The sequence below is a fragment of the Sorex fumeus genome, unplaced genomic scaffold (genome assembly GCF_029834395.1).
Source record: "Sorex fumeus unplaced genomic scaffold, SorFum_2.1 ptg000098l, whole genome shotgun sequence".
Taxonomy (NCBI): domain Eukaryota; kingdom Metazoa; phylum Chordata; class Mammalia; order Eulipotyphla; family Soricidae; genus Sorex; species Sorex fumeus.
The window spans coordinates 43,241,672-43,266,181 of record NW_026606155.1 but is presented as its reverse complement, the minus strand read 5'-3'; the positions used below and the strand labels follow the sequence as shown (position 1 = coordinate 43,266,181).

General features: G+C 39.2%; 1 protein-coding gene across 1 annotated transcript in view; it reads right to left on the bottom strand.

Moving 5' to 3' along the window:
• The window catches only part of TXNDC16 (thioredoxin domain containing 16), a 127,530-nt gene that overhangs the window by 59,728 nt on the left and 43,292 nt on the right, over window positions 1–24,510 (bottom strand). The window contains 1 exon segment of the mRNA XM_056133899.1: window positions 5,682–5,848. Within this exon segment, the coding sequence (XP_055989874.1) occupies window positions 5,682–5,848 (167 nt within the window).

Genomic DNA, 24,510 nt, shown 5'->3' with positions numbered 1-24,510 from the left:
ATTCTAAACAATAATGGTGTATCTTTTGTCAAAATAATGAATGTAATCAAAGTAGAGAGAGAGTTAAATAGAAATCATCTGCCTCACAGGCATTGGAAGGGGTGGGAGGGGGGTATATTGGGGTTCTTGGTGGTGAAAACTAAGTACTGGTGAAGGGAAAGGTGTCTTATCATTGTATGACCAAGACTTAAACCTGAAAGCTTTGTAACTTTCCCACAGTGATCCAATAAATAAATATATGGGGAAAAAATAAAAAATGTACCAAATATCCTTCAAGTAGCTATAACAATATATGTAAGCTCTCTTCTAATATTAAAAAAATAAAAAAATAAAAGATTTGGTAGATGAAATAAAAAACTCAGTCTGTGCCCTCAACAGTAGAATGGCTACAGCTGAAGACAGAATCAGTGAGCTGGAAGATGAGCTGCACGAGCCTACAGGCAACAACAAACAATAGCAAGAGACCTGAGAATAGCTCTAGAGCGAAACAAAGTCCTAGGGAATGATCCAAGAGGAACAACATTAGAATCATTGGAGTATCAGAAGGTCAGGGAAACAGTCCCAATGAAAAAGCCACAGTTAAACAAATGATTGCTGAGAAGTTCCCAGAGCTGGACAATGCAGGCATCCAGATTCAAGGAGCCCCAAGGGTGCCAGCTAAAAGAGACCCTAACAAAAACACTCTGAGACATATCGTAGTTAAAATGATGGATGCTGTGGCTAGAGACACAATACTGCAAGCAGCAAGGTCAAAGAAGGAAATCACATACAAAGGAGCACCTCTTCGATTCACAGCAGACTTATCAGAGAAAACCCTCCAAGCCCAAAGGCAATGGTGGGATATAGTGAAAAAACTCACTTAAATGAACACTTCACCAAGAATACTTTCTCTGGCTAAACTCTCACTCAAACTCGAAGGAACGGTGCACTATTTTGTGGATAAACTACAGCTCATGAAATTCATAAATTCAAAACCAAACCTAAAAGAAGGGTTAAAGGGGATGCAAGACTAGACAAACCCCTACAAGCACAACAAACCCTTAAACAAAGATGACACAAAACCCCATAACCATAATCTCTATCAATGTCAGCAGTCTAAATTCACCAATTAAGAGACACAGAGTGGCAAAATGGATTTAGAAACAGAACCCAACATTCTGCTGTCTACAAGAAACACATCTGAACAATTACAACAAACACAGACTCAAAGTCAAAGGATGGAAAACATCCCTGCAAGCAAACAAGCCTCTTAAAAAAGCTGGAGTGGCCTTACTATTTATCAGACAACATAGACTTCAGAAAAAGAATAGAAGGGACAGTGAAAGTAATTTTTTATTAATCAAGGTATATGTAAAGCAGGAAGAAATCACACTCCTAATCGTATACGCACCCAATGAAGGACCAGCCAAATACCTACAACAACTGCTAACAGACCTTAAGAAGGACATTACAAGCAACACAATAGCAATTGGAGACTTCAACACTGCCTTATCACCTCTGGATAGATCAAGAACATTAAAACTCAGCAAGGATATAATGACTCTGAAGGACAAAATAGAAGACAGAGGGCTAATAGTAATAATATTACTGTAATAATACAGAACTTTATACCCCCCCCCAAAAAAAAGAATACACATTCTTTTCCAGTGAACATGGAACATTTTCCAGAATAGACCATGTGCTGGGCCACAAAGCATATCTCAACAGAATCAGGAAGATAGACATTGTATCAACTATCTTCTCAGACCACAATGCACTGAAGATAGAAGTTAATCATGTACAGACGCAGAAAACCAAATCAAACAACTGGAAATTAAACAACTCAATGTTGAACAACGAGTAGGTCAGGAAAGAAATTAAGGAAGAAATCAAAAGATACCTGGAAACAAATGAGAATGAAGACATGAGCTACCAGAATCTATGGGACACAGCTAAAGCTAAAGAAATGTGAAGCGAGCAAGGAAAGCCTCTTTAACAAATAAGGAGAAAATTTATAGCTCTAAGCATTCTCAGGAAGGAATAAAGGGCCCACATAAACAACTTGACTTCACAGCTCAAGATCTTAGAAAAGGACCAACAAAAGGAGCCCAAACCATGCAGAAAGAGATCATAATGCTTAGAGCAGAAATCAATGACATGGAAACCCCCCAAAAAAAATCCAGAGATCAAAGAAACCAAGAGCTGGTTCTTCGAGAAAATAAACAAGATAGATAAACCACTAGCAAGACTCACAAAGAAAGAGAGACAGAGAACCCTAATAAAACGAATCAGAAATGAGAAGGGGGGTATCACAACAGAAACCAAAGAAATTCAAAAGATCATCAGAGACTACTTTGAAAGTCTATATGCCACAAAACAAGAGAACTTAGAAGAAATGGATAAATTCCTGAATTCCTATAATCTCCCAAGGCTGAATCAAGAAAATCTATAATAACTGAATAGTCCTATTAATATAAAAGAAATTGAAACTGTAATCAAAAGTCTTCCCAAAAACAAAAGCCCTGGTCCAGATGGATTCACTAGTGAATTTTTCCAAATATTTAAACAGGACCTATTTCCAGTTCTTCTCAAGCTTTTCCAGGAAACAGAAGAATGAGAAACTCTTCAAACAATTTCTATGAAGCTCATATCTCTCTAATACCAAAATGAAACAAAGACACCACAAGAAAAGAAAACTACAGGTTGATATCCCTGATGAACACGGATGCGAAGATTCTCAACAAAATACTAGCAAATAGAATTCAACAACTCATCAAAAAGATCATACACCATGACCAAGTGGGATTCATCCCAGGGATGCAAGGATGGTTTAACATTCAGAAATCAGTCAACATAATCCACCATATCAACAAAAGAAAAGATAAAACCATATGATCATATCGATAGATGCAGAGAAAGCATTTGACAAGATCCAGCACCCATTTATGACGAAGACCCTCGCCAAAATAGAGACAGAGGGGACTTTCCTCAATATAGCTAAAGCCATCTACCACAAGCCTATGGCAAGCATCATTCTCAATGGGTAAAAACTAAGAGCCTTCCCTATAAGATCAGGGATGAGACAAGGATGCCCACTCTCTCCACTGCTGTTCAATATAGTACTGAAGTACTTGTAATAGCAGTTAGGCAAGAAAAAGATATTAAGGGCATTCAGGTAGGAAAGGAAAAAATCAAGCTCTCACTATTTGCAGATGATATTATACTATACTTACAGAACCCTAAAGCCTCTGCCAAGAAACTCCTAGAAACAATAGACTTGTATAGTAAAGTTGCAGGCTATAAAATCAATACCTAAAAGTCCATGACTTTCCTATATGCAAATAATGAGATAGAAGAAAGTGACATGAAAAGAAACAATCCCATTCACAACTGTGCCCCAGAAAAATCAAGTACCTAGGAATCAGCATAACTGAGGATGTAAAAGACCTGTACAAAGAAAACTACAGAACTCTATTTCAGGAAATAAAAGAGGACATGAGGAAATGGAAAGACATTCTCTGCTCATAGATCAGGAAAATATGGCAATACTCCCCAAAGCATTGTACAAATTCAATGTTATCCCTAAAATGATACCCATGACATTCTTCAAAAAAAACAGAGCAAACACTCCTGAAATTCATATGGAACAATAAGCACCCACGAATAGTTAAAGCAATTCTTGGGAAAAAGAAAATGGGAAGCATCAACCTCCCCAACCTCAAACTCTCCTACAAAGCAGTAATAATTAAAACAGCATGGTACTGGAACAAAGGAAGAGCCTCAGACCAATGGAACAGGGTGGAATATCCCTACACACAACTCAAAATGTATGAACATCTAATCTTTGATAAGGGAGCAAGAAATGGATTAAAAACTTCAACATCAGACCAGAATCCATAAGGTACATTGAAGACAATGTTGGCAAAACCCTCATGACATTGAAGCAAATGGTATCATCAAAGATGACATGCCACTGGCCAAGCAAGTGAATAAAGAGATAGACAAATGAGATTATCTTAAACTAAGAAGCCTCTGAACCTCAAAAGAAACAGTGACCAAAATACAAAGACAGTCTACAGAATGGGAAAGGATATTCGCCCAAACCCATCCGACAAGGAGTTGATATCAAGGATATACAAAGCACTGGTTGAACTCCACAAGAAGAAAACATCCAACCCCATCAAAAAATGGGGTAACGAAATGAACAGAAACTTTCTCAAAGAAGAAATCCAAAAGGCTAAAAGTCACGTGAGAAAATGCTCTACATCACTAATCTTCAGGGAGATGCAGATCAAAACAACAATGAGATATCATATCATACCACAGAGACTGGCCCACATCCACCCACATCCAAAAGAATAAAAGCAACCAGTGTTGGCGCGGATGTGGTGAGAAAGGGACCCTCATTCACTGCTGGTGGGAATGCCGACTGGTTCAGCCCTTTTGGAAAACAGTATGGACGATTCTCAAAAAATTTGAAATTGAGCTTCCATTTGACCCAGCAATATCACTCATGGGAATATATCCTGGAGAAGCAAAAAAGTACAGTCAAAATGACATCTATACTTCTATGTTCATTGCTGCACTGTTCACAGTGGCCAAAATTTGGGGAAAAAAACCCGAGAACAGATGACTGGTTAAAGAAACTTTGGTACATCTACACAATGGAATACTATGCAGCTGTTAGAAAAGATGAAGTCATGAAATTTACATACAAGTGGTTCTACATGGAAAGTCTCACGCTAAGTGAAATGAGCCAGAAAAAGAGGAACAGACAAAGAAAGACTGCTCTCATCTGGGGAATATAAAGTAACAGAATGGGAGTCGAACACCCAAGAATAGTTGAAATAAGTACCAGGAGGTCTGCTCCACAGCCTGGAAGCTGGCAGTACATGCTGGGGGGAAAGCAAGCTCAGATAGAGAAGAGAACCCCAAGTAAAGGATGTTTGGAGGACTTGCTTGGGATGTGAGACGCGTGCTGAAAGTCGACTATAAACCAAACATGATGGCCCCTCAGTACCTCTATTGCAAACTACAACACCCTAAAGGAAAAAGTGAGCAAAAGGGAATGCCCTGCCGAGGCGGGATGGGGGTGGGGTGGGGGGGAGGACTACTGGGATCATTCGTAGAGGTATGGATACTCGATCATTGTATAACTGAAACCCAAGCACGAAAATTTGTAAGTCTACAACTGTACCTCATGGTGTTTCACTAATAAAAAAAATCTTTATAACCCGAGCAATAGTATTGTACTATAATAGTACAGTAGGTAGGCATCTGTCGTGCATGTGGCCAACCCGAGTTCAATCCCCAGTATCCCATATGATCCCATGGCACCACCAGGAATAATTACTGAGTGCAAAGCCAGGTGTAACCCCAGAGTATTACCAGATGTGTCCCCCCCAAAAAAATTACGACTTGGTGGGTCTGAAAATTTGGGCATATAAATTCAGATCATATTTCTAGTCACCAATAAAATAGACAGCTTCAATTAGCAAAGTTTAAAGGGCTAAATTTTAATCAAATTACTAACTGAAGTACAGACTCTAACCCAGTAATTAGTTCCAGTGATATTAGAACTATTAAATATTTTAGTTAATTAAAAAGTTAATATATTATCAACTTTTAAAATAAGAAAAATATTATTGCTTTGCTAAATGACTTAAATTCTTTAAATAGTGAACACCTAGTGTTTAAGATACCTTAACAATAGCAGAACTCCTACTTTTCCCAGAAGACGCCAAGCAATCCATTCTGCAGTTCTTCTATCAGCTTCAATTGTAGCTTGTTGACTAACAATAAACACCAATGGTAATCCTAACTGGAGATGCACAGTTGAAATTTGTTCAGGATCTTCAGCAACTTCAGTCTTCATTGAAAACAAAACAAAAATAACATGTCTTCATTGTGTAATAATGTTCCAACATTCTAAATTTAAACCTCGCTAAATCTTATTAGTTCATAGGTTGAAAAGAAACTAGACTGTGAAATAGTTCTAAGATTAAGACAAATAGTCTTGTAATCTTCCACATTTAATGTTTCTTATGTACCGATAACCCTTAAGTATTATAAAACTAACAGATTTTATAAACATAAACTGTAACTTTAAGAAATAAACATTTGGGGGCTGGAAAGAATATAATGGGTATGGCACTTGCCTTGCACACAGCTGACCTGAATTAGACCCCTGGCACCACATATGGTCCCATGAGCCCCACCAGAAGTGATTCCTGAGCAAAGAGCCCGGAGTAAAGTCTAGTGTGATCCCAAAACAAACAAAAAAGAAGAAAGAAAACAAGGAAAAGAAGTAAGCACATTATAAAAAAATTTTTAAAAATTAGTAACAGAAGTGCTTATAAGAAATAAATACTTCTGGCAAATCAGACCAGATAACTAAGGAATAAATTCCTTTGTTAAAAAAATTTAACATTGGGACTAAAGAGGTAGTATAGTCGGTCAGGTGTTTTCCTTGCATATGGCCAACCTGCATCCAAGGGACTAAGAGATAATATAGTGGGTAAATAATTTTCTTGAATGTGGACAACCCAAACCCTGGCACATGGTACTCTTTGCACCACCAGAAGTGATCCCTGAGTGTAAGATAACACTGTTTTGTCCTTCCTGCATAGCCTCAGGTAGTTTAGGTATATTGGGTTGCTCCCATCACACTGCTCCCATTCCTCTGTGTTTATCTGTAACTTCTTTGTGCTCTGTTGACTTGTAAATATTGTTTTTCTCTTTTCCCTAAGTTCTCTGCATAGTTTATTCAGAGCAATGTCCTTTTTGTGTAGACACAAGATGACAGTATATGCTATGCTTTTGTTATGTGACTCTCAGTGATATTTTCCTCCTGGGCATCTGTTCTCTCACCTAAGCCTCAGCTGCCCTTTCTTCCCAGCGCCCCCAAAAGAAGGGTACCGATGAGGGACTGGATGGTACCAGGGCAAGCGGTAAGCTATGTGCTACCCTGGCATCGAGATGGGCCTGGCCAAAATGCCATAATGCTTAACTATAAGAGCTTGGTCATGGACAAATGCTGTCATGATCCAAAAAGTAATAACTAGATTTGGACCCTGCTAGGGTTAGGAATGATTAATCTGGCCTGAGTGCTGTAGTCTGAGTTTGTGGCAAGATGTTCCCAAGAGAGCTGCCCTACAAGCCTCAATGTTATCTCTTACTGTGTCCATATAAAAAATAACCAGTATTGAGATGTTGATAGAGTTATTAGACTGAGGAAAGGAGAAAAACCTAAGAAGGAGGTATTTGCCCTTGGGCAGTCAGGAAGGGCTCTGGAATACCTTTTAGGTGGTGTTCCCTTTGAACTGGGTGGGCCCTTAGGAAGGGCTTTCTTAAGTTGATTTTGCTACCTGACTGGGTGCAGTGTCAGCCCAGAGTGCTGGGGGTGGGGGGAGTGGGAGACGCAAGAGAGTTGGAGAATGAGAGAGAGAGCAGGGCGGCAAGATGGACTGCAGAGAGAATAGCAAGGGAAACATAGAAGAATGTAGAAGAATTCAGGAGCAGGTACGTGGAGAGAAGAGAGCCCAGGCTGCGAGATGGAGCAGAATGATGAGTGGGAGAGATAGGAGAAGAAGGGAATGAGAGGCAGTGAGAGACTTGAATGGGAGGCTCAGAGAGACTGGAGCAGGCGCGTGGGGAGAATGGAATAAACGGCATCGGATCAACCAACCGGCTTGGCCCTCATTTCCTCCACTGTCTGCCCCATGTCCCGGGCTGCCCCAGCTGGGCGAGCGGCCCAGGGCCCACTCCAAACTAGGCGGCTAGGGGAAGAGCTGTTGGGGCCTACTCCTAGCCGCCCTCCAAGATTTTTTACACCTGAGCACTGAGCTAGGATTAATCCCTGAAGCACCCAGTGTAGAGTAAACCCTTAGCACTTAGCCCTAAGCCCTGAACACCTTAATCCTTCTCCAAATTTAACATTTAATAAGTAATGTGATGCCCTGCCACAGAGGCAGGGTGGGATAAGGGGGATGGGGGGTGGGAGGGATACTGGGACCCGTGGTGGTGGAAAATGGGCACTGGTAGAGGGATGGGTGTTTGATCATTGTATAATTGAAACCCAAGCACAAAAATCTGTAAGTCTACAACTGTACCTCATGATGTCTCACTAATAAAAATTTAAAAAAAACAAGTAATGTGTTATAGAATAAATAAAAAGGAATATATGAGTTAAGATATCACTTTAAATATATACCTCTGGGTGACAGGGAGAAATAATTCAGTGGCTTTCAGATTATATACCTTGCTTTACACGTATATGGTCATGAGTTCAAATCCCTGGTGTCCCACATATTCAAAAAATGATACTGGCAGAACATGCTGTCCCTGGTGCTATAAGCAATCTCTCACTGTACTGCAGCTGTGTGTGTGTGTGCTCGTGCGTGCATGCACGCATTCATGCAATCACCAAAAAAAAATTGAATGCAATCCAAGGCATATACCACAACTGAAAATATGTACAATCATCATGGCCATGAGGTACGACCCATGGCAAGCATGTGGTGAGCACTACAAAGTGATGTGCTAACCCTGTCAAAAGTCCCAACCATAACTTTTGGGTCTCAACAAGCAGTGCAACCCCCCGTGAGCATGTATGCAAGCATGGCAACTAAAGGAATACAAAACTTGAGCACCAGAGCCAGGTGTGTAAGCACAACCTGATGTATGAACCTGGCAAGAACCACTGCTGAAAAATGTGCAAGCACCATATCCAAGGGTGTGTACAATCCCCGTCATCAGAACAACGGGGGTGGAAAAAGGGAAGGGTGATGGGGAGGGAATTTAAAAAATTAAGTGTGTGTATATACATATGTGTTTATATAAACACATAGAGAAACATGCATACACACATACACAACTAATTTCGTTTTCTTCAGATATGCTTGGAGAGCTATAACAGTAGGATTTTCTAAAAGAGATAAGCATACTTAAGTGAAGAATGAAAATGTCAGCAAAAGTTTACAAGTGGGAGACCAGAACAGTAAACGACTTAGGAGAGTAAACAAAGCAAAAAATATAAGCCATCAGAGGAAAATCTAGAAAAAAAAAATCAACTTATCTGCAGAATCCTTTCATTTCAAAAGAACCTGTCAGTGCCTGCTATTTCTGGAACTGAGAGAGAAATATAGGAGGATAAAGAATAAGACGGTTCTAAAACAAGGAGGAATAGGTAGAGAAGGCTTTGAGAAACAGATATTCTTCCTTGGTTACTCCTCAACGGCATCATAGCAGACAACTGTCCCTCATTCATAACAGTATAAATCTGGGAGAATTTTAAGAAAGCTAAGAGTACAGACAATACCCAAATCAGGGAGACCATCTCACGTGCTGAGAGGACTCCCTCCCAACTCCATTCACAGAATACTAGTAGCCAGACTCCGGTCATCCAGCAGTTAGTCAAAGACTTTTTTTCTATGTAACCCAAAGAACAAAAATACTAATATCAATGTTCAATAAAAAGTAACCCAGGTCTGTCTGTCTCTTCCACCTTCTCCCCCACTCCCACCCCCACGAAAGCACGGCGGCCACTGCCTCAGAGCTTATTGGAAAGCCAGGTATGAGCCGGCGGTGAAGGGGTAACTGCAGCCTCATGGGATGGGGGGTGGAACCGGCTCGTCCTTCACACCCTACCAAGGCCACGAGTTGCCCCTCACAAGCGGCTCTCCGGCATGGCCATGGCACCAGATGCACAAAAAACAATCTCATAATTATCCAGCTCTTGGCAGAAATCCCTCCAGACTTAATTAGTAAAATATCTGAAATCCAAAATCGTGCAGTCACACAAGAGCATATGGTTTTCATAACCAGCAATAGAAAAAAAATTATTTCACAATGCCTTTTCAGCAATTCTGATTGTTGGGGGGAAATTCCAAACAATAATGGTGCATCTTTTGTCGAAATAATGAATGTAATCAAAGTAGAGAGAGAGTTAAGTAGAAATCATCTGCCTCACAGGCATCGAGAGGGATGGGAGGGGGTTGTTATTGGGGTTCTTGGTGGTGAAAAATAATTACTGGTGAAGGGAAGGGTGTTTGATCATTGTATGACTGAAAGCTTTGTAACTTTTCTCACGGTGAGTCAATAAATAAATTTAACAACAACAAAAAAAAAAAGTAACCCAGGTCCAATCACCTAAGTCTTATTAATATGCTCAGCATCTACAATCAGCCCTAGAAAGAAAAAGCAATAATAGTTGAAGGACTAGTTCCAGAGATTTAGTATCCAAGTAACAGAAGTCCCATAAGAGAAAGAAAACAGAAAGAGAGATCATCACTAACATAAATATAAAGCTTTCCACAAGTGCAGGTCATAGGATTCCAGAATGAGAAAGTCCCCTGAATAACCAACATAATTCACTGTCACTGTCACTGTCCTCCTGTTGTTCATCAATTTTGCTCGAGCGGGCCCAGTAACGTCTCCATTTTGAGACTTCTTGTTAAGACTTCTTGTTAAGAAGTAGCTTTCCAGGCTTTGCCTTGCAGGAGAGATACTCTCAGTAGCTTGCCGGGCTGTCCACGAGGGGTGGAGGAATTGAACCAGCTCCGCCGGGCTGGCTGCGCATAAGGCAAATGCCCTACCGTTTTGCTATTGCTCCAGCCCAACCAACATAATTAAAAAAGTGAATTCATAGAAGATGCGTTACATGAACATCCCAATTACCAGGGATCTTTTTTTAAAAAAAAAAATTGTAAATACTGTTGTTGGGGTTTTTTTTTTTTTTTGGTTATTGGGTTTTTTTTTTTTTACTTTTTTATTGAATCACTGTGAGATAGACCTTTACAAAACCGTTTGTCATTGTATTTCAACCATATAGTACTCCAACACCCATCCTTCCACCAGTGTACATTTTCCAGCACCAGCATCTCCCTCTTATCACCTCCCACTCTCCACTCCCTGCCTGCCTCTATGGCAGACACTTTTTCAGAGAGACTACTAAATTCATGTATGGTGATCAGAAGAACTCTAAGATGGCTCTCAAGATTCCTAGTGTACAAATCTGGTAGAATCCAAATCCTTTGTGTATGGATGGAACTCCTAACCGTCATTCCTTTAATTAGGTTCCATTATAAAAGACTGATAGGGCATACTGGAATGAGAGTTTCTTGCTACCTTTAAAGGTAAAAGCTACAATTTTTTGAGGGGCTCATCTGACTGGAACCTGGAGAACAATCTGTAGACGCTGAGAGCCACATCAGCCAACAGTCAGCAAGAAGATGGAGAGCTCAGCCCTAAAAGCACATAAAACTAAACCATGTTGAAAGCTGAATGGGTAGATAAGTTTAAAGAGTAGAAAAGACTGGTTTCTTCTTTCTATATTTAGAGCTAAGGAGCAATAGGCAGTAAGGTTAGAGATGTGGCAAGGGGCCAAATCATTAAAAACCATGGATCTCCTACGAAATGGGGCTTTATCTATAAATAAAGTGAAGCAATTTAGGAATTACAAGCATCATTTTAACATGATAATATATGTGTTTTAACTATATCGTTCTGCCAGCAATAGCGAGAGTGACTTCAGGGGGTGAAAATAGAGGAACTGAGACCAGATAAGTTACTAGTACTAAAACGGTATGTATGGGAGATAAATAGAAATCAATAAAACATGAATTAAAACACTGGCTGTTAGAATAGAGAATTCAAAAGATACTGAAGACAAAAAGTCAGATGTAGGAAAATTGACATAATTTCCCAGGTTTCTGTCATAAATAACCAGATAGTAAATGAACCAAAATTATGAAATAAGAACAGATGGCAGAGAAGGACATACTTTAATGTTTGACATGTTGAGCTTAAGAAGAGATACATCTAATTAGTGGTTACATATATAGGACAGAACTCCAAAGCAACGTATGACCTGAAAAATTCAGGTTTGAGAACTGGTGTCACAGAAACAGATGAGATCAGTTGGAGGATATGTTCCAATCATCTGTCACTGTAAGAAAGCACCCCTGATGGATTAAAATAACAAGAATAATTCATTCTGTTTATATTTCTGCAAGCTCCTCTCTGCTCCAAAGGACATATATTATTACTGCAATAGCAGGCTGGAAGTTTCAATTTTTCAATGGCTCATTCATATGGCTATTAAGAGACGGAAATTACCCAATACAGTAAAGGTCACATATGAAAGGCCCACAGATAACATATAACCAATAAAAGAAAACTGAAAGTTTTTGTGTTAAAAAAACATGGCAAAAATGACCACATTTGACTTTCTTTCCAGAAAATTCTTAAAGAGAAACTAAGGAAAACAAAAGCATCCAAATTGAAACAGAAGAAGCAAAGGTTACCACTATTCAGAGATGACACAATCTTACATTCAGAAAAACCCTTAAGATTCTGTAAAAATGTTAGAAATAGTGAATTGATTTAGCAAAGTTACAAGATCAACACTTGGGAAGCAATTGTTCATCTATATACTAACAATGAGTGACCAAGAAAAGAAATTTTAGAAAATAATCCAGTGAACAGGGAGGTAGCTCTTCATAACTATTAAGCCACACCTGGCTTGGTTGGTGTTTGGGGGCTACTTTTAGCCTTGCACTGGAGAGGGAGGGGGTGACTAAAAACAGCACTTGGGAGACCATGCGGTCCAGAAATTGAATCTGGAGTTCTCATATGCAAAGCATCATTTCCCCAGTCCTGAAAACAGGATTTTTTTTTTCACTTGAATCCCTATGAGTTACAAAGTTATAAAGATACTGACTGAATTTCAGGCCTATATTGTTCTAACACCAGTCCCTTCACCAGTGCTCTCTACCCTCCACCAAATGTTCTTAGTTTCCCTCCCAACCCCCAGCCTTCTGTGGCAGGCACTTTCCTCTTCCCTTTTGTTCTAGTGTTCTCTTCTCTAATTTATCAGCCCCATACCTGCCCCAACCTTCCTACTGAAGACCAGTTCTCCTGTTCTTTGTTTCCACTGACCCTGGGCATTTGATATTCCCCTAAGAGACTTCTTTATTTCCTACACATGAGAGATCATTCTGAGTGTGTTCCTCTCCCTCTGGCTGATTTCACTCAATATAGTACTCTCCAGATACATCCTGTTGCAGTAAATTGCATGACTCTGTCTTTTCTAAGGGCTACATAGTAGCCCATGTGTATATGTCATATAGTGTCTTTATCCAGTCATCTGTTCATGGGTAATTTGGGTTGTTTCCATATTTTGCTATTGTATATAGTGCTGCTGTGCTATCGCTCCAGCTTAGATAACAGGTATATAAAATGCTTCCTTAAAACTTTGTTTCTAAGTCACTGGAGTGACTGGCCCTGAGCTCAGGAATCACTCCTGGTGAGACTCGGGAGCATATGAGATGCTAGGGATCAAATTTGAGTTGGCCATATGCAAGACAAGTTCTCTACCCACTGTACTATAGCTCCTGCCCCATAACTTTTACTTTAAAAAAATATATCAAGGAGCTGAAGAGTTAGTACAGCAGGTTATGGTACTTGCTTTGCACATGACTGACCTGGATTTAACTCCTAGCATTCCATATGGTTCTCTGAGCACTACTAGGTGTGATTCCTGAGTTTAGAGTGAAGAGTAAGCCCTAAGTACTGCCAGGAGTGGCCCTCAAACAAAACAAACATATATTAAGAGAATGCACAAGATTATTGAAGAATTTCATACATAGTTTCACTTGGTACATTTCTTTTATACAGAATTCAGGGTGTATTTTTATCCAAACATCTCAAAAACAAAAATCACAAAATCTTTTCACTATATTCATTTTGGGCTAGAGCGACAGCAGCGGGTAGGGCATCTGCCTTGCACATGGCCGACCCAGTTTCGATTCTTCCACCCCTCTCGGAGAGCCCGCAAGCTACCTAGAGTGGAGCGATAGCACAGCGGGTAGGGCGTTCGCCTTACAAGCGGCCAACATGGCCGACCCGAGTTCGATTCCTCCGCCCCTCTCGGAGAGCCCGGCAAGCTACCGAGAGTATTCGATATGCCAGACACAGTAACAACAAAGTCTCCAATGGAGACGTTACTGGGCCCGCTCGAGCAAATCGACGATCAACGGGAGGGCCTTTACTTACTTACTTACTTATATAGTGCTGCAATGAACTATACAACTTCAATGCATGTTTCTTTTCTAATTTGTGCTTTGAGGCCCTTGGGGGTATATATTCAAAGTGAAATTGCTGGGTCATATGGAAACTCAATTCCTAGAATATTTTTTGAAGAATGTCCATACTGTCTTCCGAACAGTGGATAATCCCACCAACAGTGAATGAGGGTCCCTTTTTCCCCCCACATGCTTGCCAACACTGGTTAATGTAATTCTTTTTGATGAGTGCCAGTCTCTGTGGTGCAAGACTCTCGTTTTGATTTGCATTTCTATGATTATTAGTGATATAGAGCATTTTTCATATGTTTTTGACCATTTTATATCTTCTATGAAGAACTGACTTTTCATCTCTTCTCCCCATTTTTTGACAGGGTTGGATGTTACTTTCTTGTAGAGGTCTACCAGTGCTCGGTATATCTTGGATATTAACCCTTTGACAGATGGGAAAATAGGTTTCTCCAGACTGTGGCTGTCTCTGTATTCAGGTCATCATTTCCTTTGCAGTGCAGAAGCTTCTTAGTTAAATATAAGCCCATCTGTTTATCTCTGTTTATTTTTTCTTGGTCAGTGGCATTTCATCCTAAAAGATACCTCTAACTTCAACATCAAAAAGAGTTCTGTCTACATAAAGTAACAAAATAGGAGACTAACACTCAAGAGTGGCTGAGATTAGTACCATGAGTTTTGCTCCATGGTTTGGGGAAAAGGGAGCTCAGATAGAGAAACGAGCACCAAATAAAGGGTGTTGGGAGGATCCTCCCAGGATGGGAAAAGCATGCTGAAAGTAGACTATAGACCAAACATGATTGCCACTCAATGCCTTTTTTGCAAACCACAACACCCAAAAAGAGAGAGAGAACAAAAGGGAATACCCTGCCACAAAGGCAGGGTGGGAAGGGGGGTTGGGGGTGGGAGGGATACTGGGACCCGTGGTGGTGGAAAATGGGTACTGGTGGAGGGATGGGTATTTTATCATTGTATAATTGAAACCCAAACACAAAAATTTGTAAATCTACAACTGTACCTCATGGTGTTTCACTAATAAAAATTAAAAAGAAAGTAATAAAAAAAAATAAAATGTAATTGTTAAACTAAAAAAAAGAGTTCTGTCTATATTTCCCTCTGTGTACCTTATGGATTCAGGTAAGATATCTACATCTTTAATTACTTTTGATTTGACATTTGTGCATGGCATTAGAAGTTTGGTCACTGTCACTGTCCTCCCGTTGTTCATCGATTTTCTTGAGCAGGCCCAGTAACGTCTCCATCATGAGACTTGTTGTTACTGCGTTTGGCATATTGAATATGTCATGGGTAGCTTGCCAGGCTCTGCCGTGCAGGCGAGATACTCTCGGTAGCTTGCTGAGCTCTCCGAGAGGGGCAGAGGAATCGAACTCGAGTTGGCCATGTTGGCTGCAGGCAAGGCAAACACCCTACCGCTGTGCTATCGCTCCAGCCCATGGCATTAAAAAGAGGTCTAAATTCACTTGCATGTGGCAGACCAGTTTTCCCAACACCATTTGTTGAAGAGACTTTCCTAGTTTCATTTTATATTTTGTTCATTTATCAAAGATTAACTAACCATATACCTGAGAGTCTATTTCTGGGTTTTCTATTCTATCCCATTGATCTGAGTATCTGTCCTTATTCCAGTACCATGCTGTTTTAATTACTGTTTTATTACTTTATAGTACTGTATCATTTTGGGAAAAGTGATACCTCCCAGCTTATTTTTCCTGAGGATTACTTCAGATATTCTGGGGAGTCTAATGCTTCATTTAAATTTCAGAAGTGTTTGATCTATTTCTTTGAAAAGTGGTATGGGTATCCATCTAGGGACTGCACTGAGTTTGTACAGTGCTATGGGACTAATGTTATTCTGACAATGTTAATCTTTCCAATCCATGAGCAGGGAATGTGTTTATACTTTCTTGTGATCTTTTATTTCCTGAACAAATTGTTTGTAGTTTTCTTTGTATAGGTCTTTCATCTCTTTAGTTAAGACAATTCCTAGGTATTTGATTTTCTGAGACACAATCATGAATGAGATTTTGTTTTAAATCTTTTTCTTCTATATCATTATCATTATTTGCATATAGGAAAACCATGGACTTTTGAGTGTTAATTTTGTAGCCTACCACTTTACTGTACAAATTGTTTCTAGGAACTATTTTTTTGTAGAGCCGTAGGGTTTTCTAAATATAGTTACCATGTCATCTGAAAATAGTGAATTCTTCACTTCTCCATTTCCTATCTGGGTGCCCTTCGTATCTTTTTCTTACCTAATCGCTATGGCAAGTACTTACAATACTATATTGAATAAAAGTGGTGAGAGTGGACAACCTTGTCTTGTGCCTGATCTTAACGGGAGGACTTTAGTCTTTTCCAATTGAGTATAATTTTGCAATTGGCTTGTAGTAAATGGTCTTGACAATGTTGTGAAAAGTTCCTTCAACTCCCATTTTATTGAGAGTTTTTGATCATGAATGGGTATTGAATCTTGTCAAATACCTTCTCTGCACCTATTGATACAATCATATTATTTTTATTTTCCCTTGTATTAATATGGTGTATTTCATTGATTGACTTGCATATGTTAAACCATCCTTGTAGGCCTGGGTTGAATCCCACTTCGTCATGGTATACAATTTTTTTTGAGTTGTTGGACTCAATTTGTTAGTATTTTGTTGTGGTCCTTGCATTAGTCTTTGATATCTTTCTTGAAGGAAGACATCAATCACAACACAGCAATAGTTGGAGATTTCATCACTGCTGTATCACCACTTGATAGATCAACTGGTTTAAAACTCAGCAAGGAAATGCTGGACTTGAAGAAAGAAATGGAAGAGAAAGACTTATATATTATGGCTTTTAATCCCCAAAAATAGAATACACAACTTTCTCCAAAGTACATGGGCATTCTCCATGATAGACCACATGCTAGGCCATAAAACATACCTCCATAAAGCCAAGAACATAAAAATCATATCAACTATCTTCTCAGACCATAATGCTCTGAAAATAGAAGTTAGCCACAAACAGAACAGAGAAACAACTAAAACACCTGGCAATTAAACAGCTTACTACTGAACAACTAGTCAGAGAGGAAATCAGAAAGATTTGAAATTGAAAGATTCCTGGAAATAAACTAGAATGAAAGCATGAGCTACCAGAACTTATGGGACACCGGGAGTGTTAAGTGGAAAGTTCACAGCTATGCAAGAATTCATCAGGAAGGAAGAAAGTACCCACTAAAATAACCTAACATCACAGCTTGAGAAACTGGAAAATGTTCAACAAAAGGAGCCCAAAACAGACAGGAGTAAGGAAGTAATAAAACTTAGACCAGAAATTAAGAATTGGAAACCAAAAAAATCCAGAAGAAAAAATCCAGAAGATTAATTAAACCAAAAGCTTATTCTTTGAAAAAATTAATGTATTGAGAAACCAATAGAAAGACTCACAAAGAAATAGAGGGAAAACTCTAATTAACTGAATCAGAAATGAAAGGGGAGACATCACAGCAGATAACACAGAAATTCAAAGCATCATCAGAGATTACTTTGAAAATCTTTATATCACTAAATGAGAGAACTTAGGAGAAATGAATTGATTCTTGGACTCCTATAACCTCCCAAGACTGAACCAAGGTTATCTGGAATACCTAATAGACCTATCACTATTGAGGAAATTGAAATGTAATCAAAAGTCTTCCCAAAAGCAAAAGTCTAGACCCAGATGGATTCACTAGTGAATCCTTCCAAACCTTTAAAGATGCACTGCCACTTCTTTTCAAGCTCTTACAGAAAATAGAAGAAACAGAAACACTCCCAAATATTTCTAAGAAGCAAACATTACCCTGATACCAAAAACAGAGAAAGCACAAAAAAAAGAATTACAGATCAATATCAAGTAGGATGGAAAGTTCTAGGTAAACTGTTACAGAACAATTTACATGCAATTTACAAAACTGTACTGGGGAAGTGAATTATTAAGATGGAAATGCATATTTTTATAATTTTTCTACAAATTGTAAAATTTGTACATTTTTGTAGAAAATTTTATATATTTTCTACAGTTTGTTTTTGAAGCCATACCTCGACAGTGCTCAGGGATTATTCCTAACTCTACAGTCAGGGATCATTCCTGGTAATACTCAAAGGACCATATGGGGTGCCAGGGATCAAACCCAGGACAGCTGTGTGCAAGGCAAATGCCCTACTCACTGTACTATCACTTGCTCTGTTTCTTCAGTTTTAAAAAAGAATATGAGACAATAGTGTAAGGAACCAGCATCTTCTTTTTTAATATTATAAATTGCCACATGAGTCATCAGGAACAACAGGAGTTAAACTCTAAGAGCAGCTTTCTAATTACCTATATGAAAAATAGACTGAAATTAATTCAATTACCCTGGATCTGAGAAAGACATCTCAGATGTACTTATAAAAAATTAATAAAAGTTTTTATAAATATATTACATAGTACATATCAACATATCTATTTTTAAACATTTTATGAGAGATATGCATTTGAAGATTCTTCTCGGTATTCCGATAAAAGCTTTTTTCTAGCTATAAGAACAAACTGCCCCCATTAGAGAAAATTATGAAGATTCAAAAATGTTCTTAATATTAGCCAACAGGACAATAATTGAACCATTTCCCCATCTGGATTGTTGTTGTTGTTATTGTTGGGAACCTTAAGAACAGTTCTACGATAACTGGATGCCTTCCAGAATCTGACTTCATCTATTTCAGATTGAATCCCACTTAAAATTTCTATGCTCAAGATTATTTTGTTATGATTTAAACAGCATGCCCCCCTGTCATGACTATGACATGGTTATTTATTATCTCTACAATAATCTGCTGTACAAGTAAACTTCTACAAAGACAAAAACATACAATCAGATACAAAAAAACAATTTACAAAAATATCTGAATTCCAATTTCTATTTTTATTTGTTTATGTATCAGATAAACACACAGTTATTTCCCATCCTGAACCTTATAACCTTCTCATTTGCAAAACATTTTACTAACTATATAAAACCCAACCATGATAGAACCCCAGAGATTTGAGAGAGACTGATGTCAAAATAATAAAGGAGAATTAGTTAATAGTGATGGGAGAGGAGATGGGTCATCAATGTGTCTGTGAGGAAAAGAGTAAGATCTTCTGTTTTAAAGTAAACTATGACTAAGTCTTGTAGACAAATCTTGTAAGAAGTCATTAAATTTAAGTAATAATTTAAGACCTCCCCATCCTCCCTTTTGAAAGCTCATTATTTTGTCTCACATGATTGATAATCATTTTCACCACATTTCCTAAGTCTTTAAAAATGAAGAAAATTCATCCAAAATTCTATAAATCATTCTAGTTTCATATTTGTTTCTTTTTTTTTCTGTTAACTTCAAATATGATTAAGAGGGCTGAGGAAATAGCTCAAGTGTTAGAGTACATGCCTGGCATGCTCTAGGCTCTTCGTGTGACCCTGATAGTACATGGCCCCTAAGCACCACCAGGAAAGACCCCTATAAAAATAACAACAGGAGCATATAACAGCAACAATGACAATAACAGCAACAGGGACTTAAAAACAACAGGAAATGTGACCTCTATAGAAAACAATAAAGTACAGCAGTACAGTTTCTGCTTTACACACAGATAACTTGGATTCAAACCTTGACTCTGCATACGGTCCCCGAAGCCCAGGCAACAGTGATCTCTGAGCACTGCTGGGAAAGGCCCCCAAACCAAAACAAAACCAAAAAATTTAAAAAGCAACAACAACCAAAAAAACCCAAAACTCTAACAATCCCCAAATAAATACATCATATGTAAAGACCCTGGGCTAGAGCGATAGCACAGCAGTAGGGCGTTAGCCTTGCACGCAGCCAACATGGCCGACCCGAGTTCGATTCCTCTGCCCCTCTCAGAGAGCCCAGCAAGCTACCGAGAGTATCTCGCCCGCACGGCAAAGCCTGGCAAGCTCCCCGTGACATATTTGATATGCCAAACACAGTAACAAGAAGGCTCATGATGAAGATGTTACTGGGCCCGCTCGAGCAAATCGATGTAAAGACCCAGCTTCAATCCCAACACTTCATGCAATCACACCAAAGCACTGCAGGCCAGGCCACAGAGTGTCACCCCGGAGGGGCACCTGGAATCTTTGAGTAAGGCTGAACAGGCAGTGTGTGTTGGGGGTGGGGGGGAAGGGGGGAGTATAATCAAATATATTACTAAATATAATACTTCTTATTATAAAGTAGCACATGAAATACATGCCCATTAACTATTCATCCCTCGATCTGTATTTTTTTTTAATTTTTTTTATTATCATTTTTTTATTAGTGAAACGCCATGAGGTACAGTTATAGACTTATAAATTTTTGTGCTTGGGTTTCAGTTATACAATGATCAAGTAACCATCCCTCCACCAGTGCCCATCCTCCCCCACCACGGATCCTAGCATCCCTCCCACTCCCCATCCCCCCCCACCCCCATCCCACCCTGCTGCTGTGGCAGGGCATTCCCCCTTGTTCTCTCTCTCATCTTTTGGGTACTGTGTTTTGCAAGAGAGGCACTGAGTGGCAATCATGTTTGGTCTATAGACTACTTTTAGCACGTCTCTCCCACCCTGGGAGGGTCTTCACAACACCCTTTATTTGGTGCTCTCTTCTCTATCTGAGCTTCCTTTTCACCTAGCACATGTGGCTGGCCTTCAAGTCATGGAGCAAAATTCCTGGTACTAATCTCAGTCATTCCTGGGTGTTAGTCTCCCGTTTTGTTGCTTTATGTTCCCCAGATGAATGCAATCTTTCTGTGTCTATCCCGCTCTTTCTGACTCATTTCACTTAACATGACACTTTCCATGTAGTACCACTTGTATGTAAATTTCATAACTTCATCTTTTCTAACAGCTACATAGTACTCCATTGTGTAAATGTACCAAAGTTTCTTTAACCAGTCATCTGGTCTCGAGCAGTCAGGTTTTTTCCAGATTCTGGCTATTGTAAAGAGTGCTGCAATGAACAAACAATTGCAGATGTCACTTCGACTATAGCTTTTTGCCTCTCTGGGATATATTCCCAGGAGTGCTATAGCTGGGTCAAATGGGAGATCAAATTCTAATTTTTTGAGAATCGTCCATACTTTTTTCCAAAAGGGTTGGACCAGCCTGCATTCCCACCAGCAGTGAAGGAGAGTCCCTTTCTTGCCACATCCGCGCCAGCACCTGTTGCTTTTGTTCTTGTGGATGTGGGCCAGTCTCTGTGGTGTGAAATGATATCTCATTGTTGTTTTGATCTGCATCTCTCTGATGATTAGTGATGTAGAGCATTTTCTCATGTGCCTTTTTGCCATTCGGATTTCTTCTTTGCGAAAGTTTCTGTTCATTTCCTCACCCCATTTTTTGATGGGGTTGGGTGATTTCTTCTTGTGTAGTTTAACCAGTACCTTGTATATCCGTGATATCAACCCCTTGTCAGATGTGTATTTGGTGAATATTCTTTCCCATTCTGTAGGCTGTCTTTGTATTTTGGTCACTGTTTCTTTTGAGGTGCAGAAGCTTCTTAGTTTAAGATAGTCCCATTTGTCTATCTCTGTTTTCACTTGCTCGGCCAGTGGTGTGACATCTTTGAAGATACCATTAACTTCAATATCATGGAGAGTTTTGCCAACTTTGTCTTCAATAAACATTATGGATTCTGGTCTAATGTTGAGGTCATAAATCCATTTCGATCTTACTTTTGTGCATGGCGTTAGGCAGAGATCTGAACCCACTTTTTTGCATGTAGCCATCCAGTTTTGCCAGCACAATTTATTAAAGAGGATTTCCCTGCTCCACTTCACTTTTCTTGCCCCCTTATCGAAGATTAGATGATTATATGTTTGGGAGGAGATGTCAGTATATTCAACTCTGTTCCATTGGTCTGCAGCTCTGCCTTTGTTCCAGTACCATGCTGTTTTGATTATTACTGCTTTGTAGTAGAGCTTGAAGTTAGGTAGGTTGATTCCTCCCATTTTCTTTTTCCCAAGAATTGCTTTAGCTATTCGGGGGGGCTTATTGTTCCATATAAATTTCAGGAGTGTTTGCTCCATTTCTTTGAAGAATGTCATGGGTATCCTTATAGGGATTGCATTGAATTTATACAGTGCCTTGGGAAGTATTGCCATTTTGACAATGTTGATTCTCCCCATCCATGAAGAGGGGATATGTTTCCATTTCCTCGTGTCCTCTTTTATTTCCTGAAGTAGCGTTTGGTAGTTTTCTTTGTACAGATCCTTTACTTCCTTAGTTAAGGCGTTCCTAGGTACTTGATTTTCTGGGGCACAATTGTGAATGGAATTGTTTTCTTCATGTCACTTTCTTCTCTTTCACTATTTGCATATAGGAAAGCCATGGATTTTTGGGTATTGATTTTATAGCCTGCCACTTTACTATACAAGCCTATTGTTTCTAGGAGTTTCTTGGTAGAGGTTTTAGGGTTCTCTAAGTATAGTATCATATCATCTGCGAATAGTGAGAGCTTGATTTCTTCCTTTCCTACCTGGATGCCCTTAATATCTTTTTCTTGCCTAATCGCTATTGCAAGTACTTCCAGTACTATATTGAACAGCAGTGGAGAGAGTGGGCATCCTTGTCTCATCCCTGACCTTAGGGGGAAGGTTCTCAGTTTTTCCCCATTGAGGATGATGTTAGCTGTAGCTGTAGATGGCTTTAACTATATTGAGGAAAGTCCCCTCTATCCCCATTTTGGCAAGGGTTTTCATCATGAATGGGTGCTGGATCTTGTCAAATGCTTTCTCTGCATCTATTTATATGATCATATGATTTTTATCTTTTCCTTTGTTGATATGATGGATTATGTTGATTGATTTCTGAATGTTGAACCATCCTTGCATCCCTGGGATGAATCCTACTTGGTCATGATGTATGATCTTTTTGACGAGTTGTTGAATTCTATTGACTAGTATTTTGTTGAGAATCTTCGCATCCGTGTTCATCAGGGATATCGGCCTGTAGTTTTCTTTTCTTGTTGTGTCTTTGTTTCCTTTTGGTATTAGAGAGATATGGGCTTCATAGAAACTGTTCGGGAGAGTTTCCGTTTTTTCAATTTCCTGGAAAAGCTTAAGAACTGGCAATAGGTCCGCTTTAAATGTTTGAAAAAATTCGCTAGTAAATCCATCTGGACCTGGGCTTTTGTTTTTGGGAAGACTTTTGATTAGCACAGCAGTAGGGCGTTCGCCTTACAAGCGGCCAACACAGCCAACCCGAGTTCGATTCCTCCGCCCCTCTCAGAGAGTCCGGCAAGCTACCGAGAGTATCTCGCCCGCACAGCAGAGCCTGGCAAGCTCCCCGTGTTGTATTCGATATGCCAGACACAGTAACAACAAAGTCTCCAATGGAGATGTTACTGGGCCCACTCGAGCAAATTGATGATCAACGGGAGGGCCTTTACCTTTTTTTCCTTGATGTGAATAGGTCTATTCAGGTACTCTATATCTTCTTGATTCAACTTTGGGAGATGATAGGAATCCAGGAATTTATCCATTTCTTCTAGGTTCTCTTGTTTCGTGGCATACAGACTTTCAAAGTAGTCTCTGATGATCTCTTGAATTTCTTTAGTTTCTGTTGTGATATCCCCATTCTTATTTCTGATTCGATTTATTAAGGCTCTCTCTCTCTGTTTCTTTGTGAGTGTTGCTAGTGGTTTATCTATCTTATTTATTTTCTCAAAGAACCAGCTCTTGGTTTCATTGATCTTTCGGATTGTTTCTTTGTTTTCCATGTCATTGATTTCTACTCTAAGTTTTATGATCTCTTTCCTTCCGCCTGATTTAGGTTCTTCCTGTTGATCCTTTTCTAAGGTCTTGAGCTGTGAGGCCATTTGTTTATGTGCATTGTTTCTACAGACCTAAGATATGCTTACAGAGCTATAAATTTTCCCCTTAATACAGCTTTCACTGCATCCCATAAGTTCTGGTAGTTTGTGTCTTCATTCTCATTTGTTTCCAGGTATCTTTTGATTTCGTCCTTGACTTCGTTCTTGACCCACTCATTGTTCAGCATCGAGTTGTTTAATTTCCAGGTGTTTGATTTTGTTCTCCGTGTCAGTGTGTGATTCACTTCCATCCTCAGTGCATCATGGTCTGAAAAGATGGCTGATACTATTTCTATCTTCCTGATTCTGTTGAGGTATGTTTTTAACGAAATGAATGCAGATAGAGCTGTGTGATTATCATCTAACAGCTCATTTCTGAGTGATGAGATTAGGTGAATTTACCAAAAAACTTTTTCTTTCCACTTTACTTCACTATTGTCATTATTTCTTATATATATGCACCTCTTGAGTAAGACCCAGATTTTATAGACACAAAGAACAATCCTTCAAAGTCTCAGAGACAGAAATCTTCTGATCACTAAAACTTACTG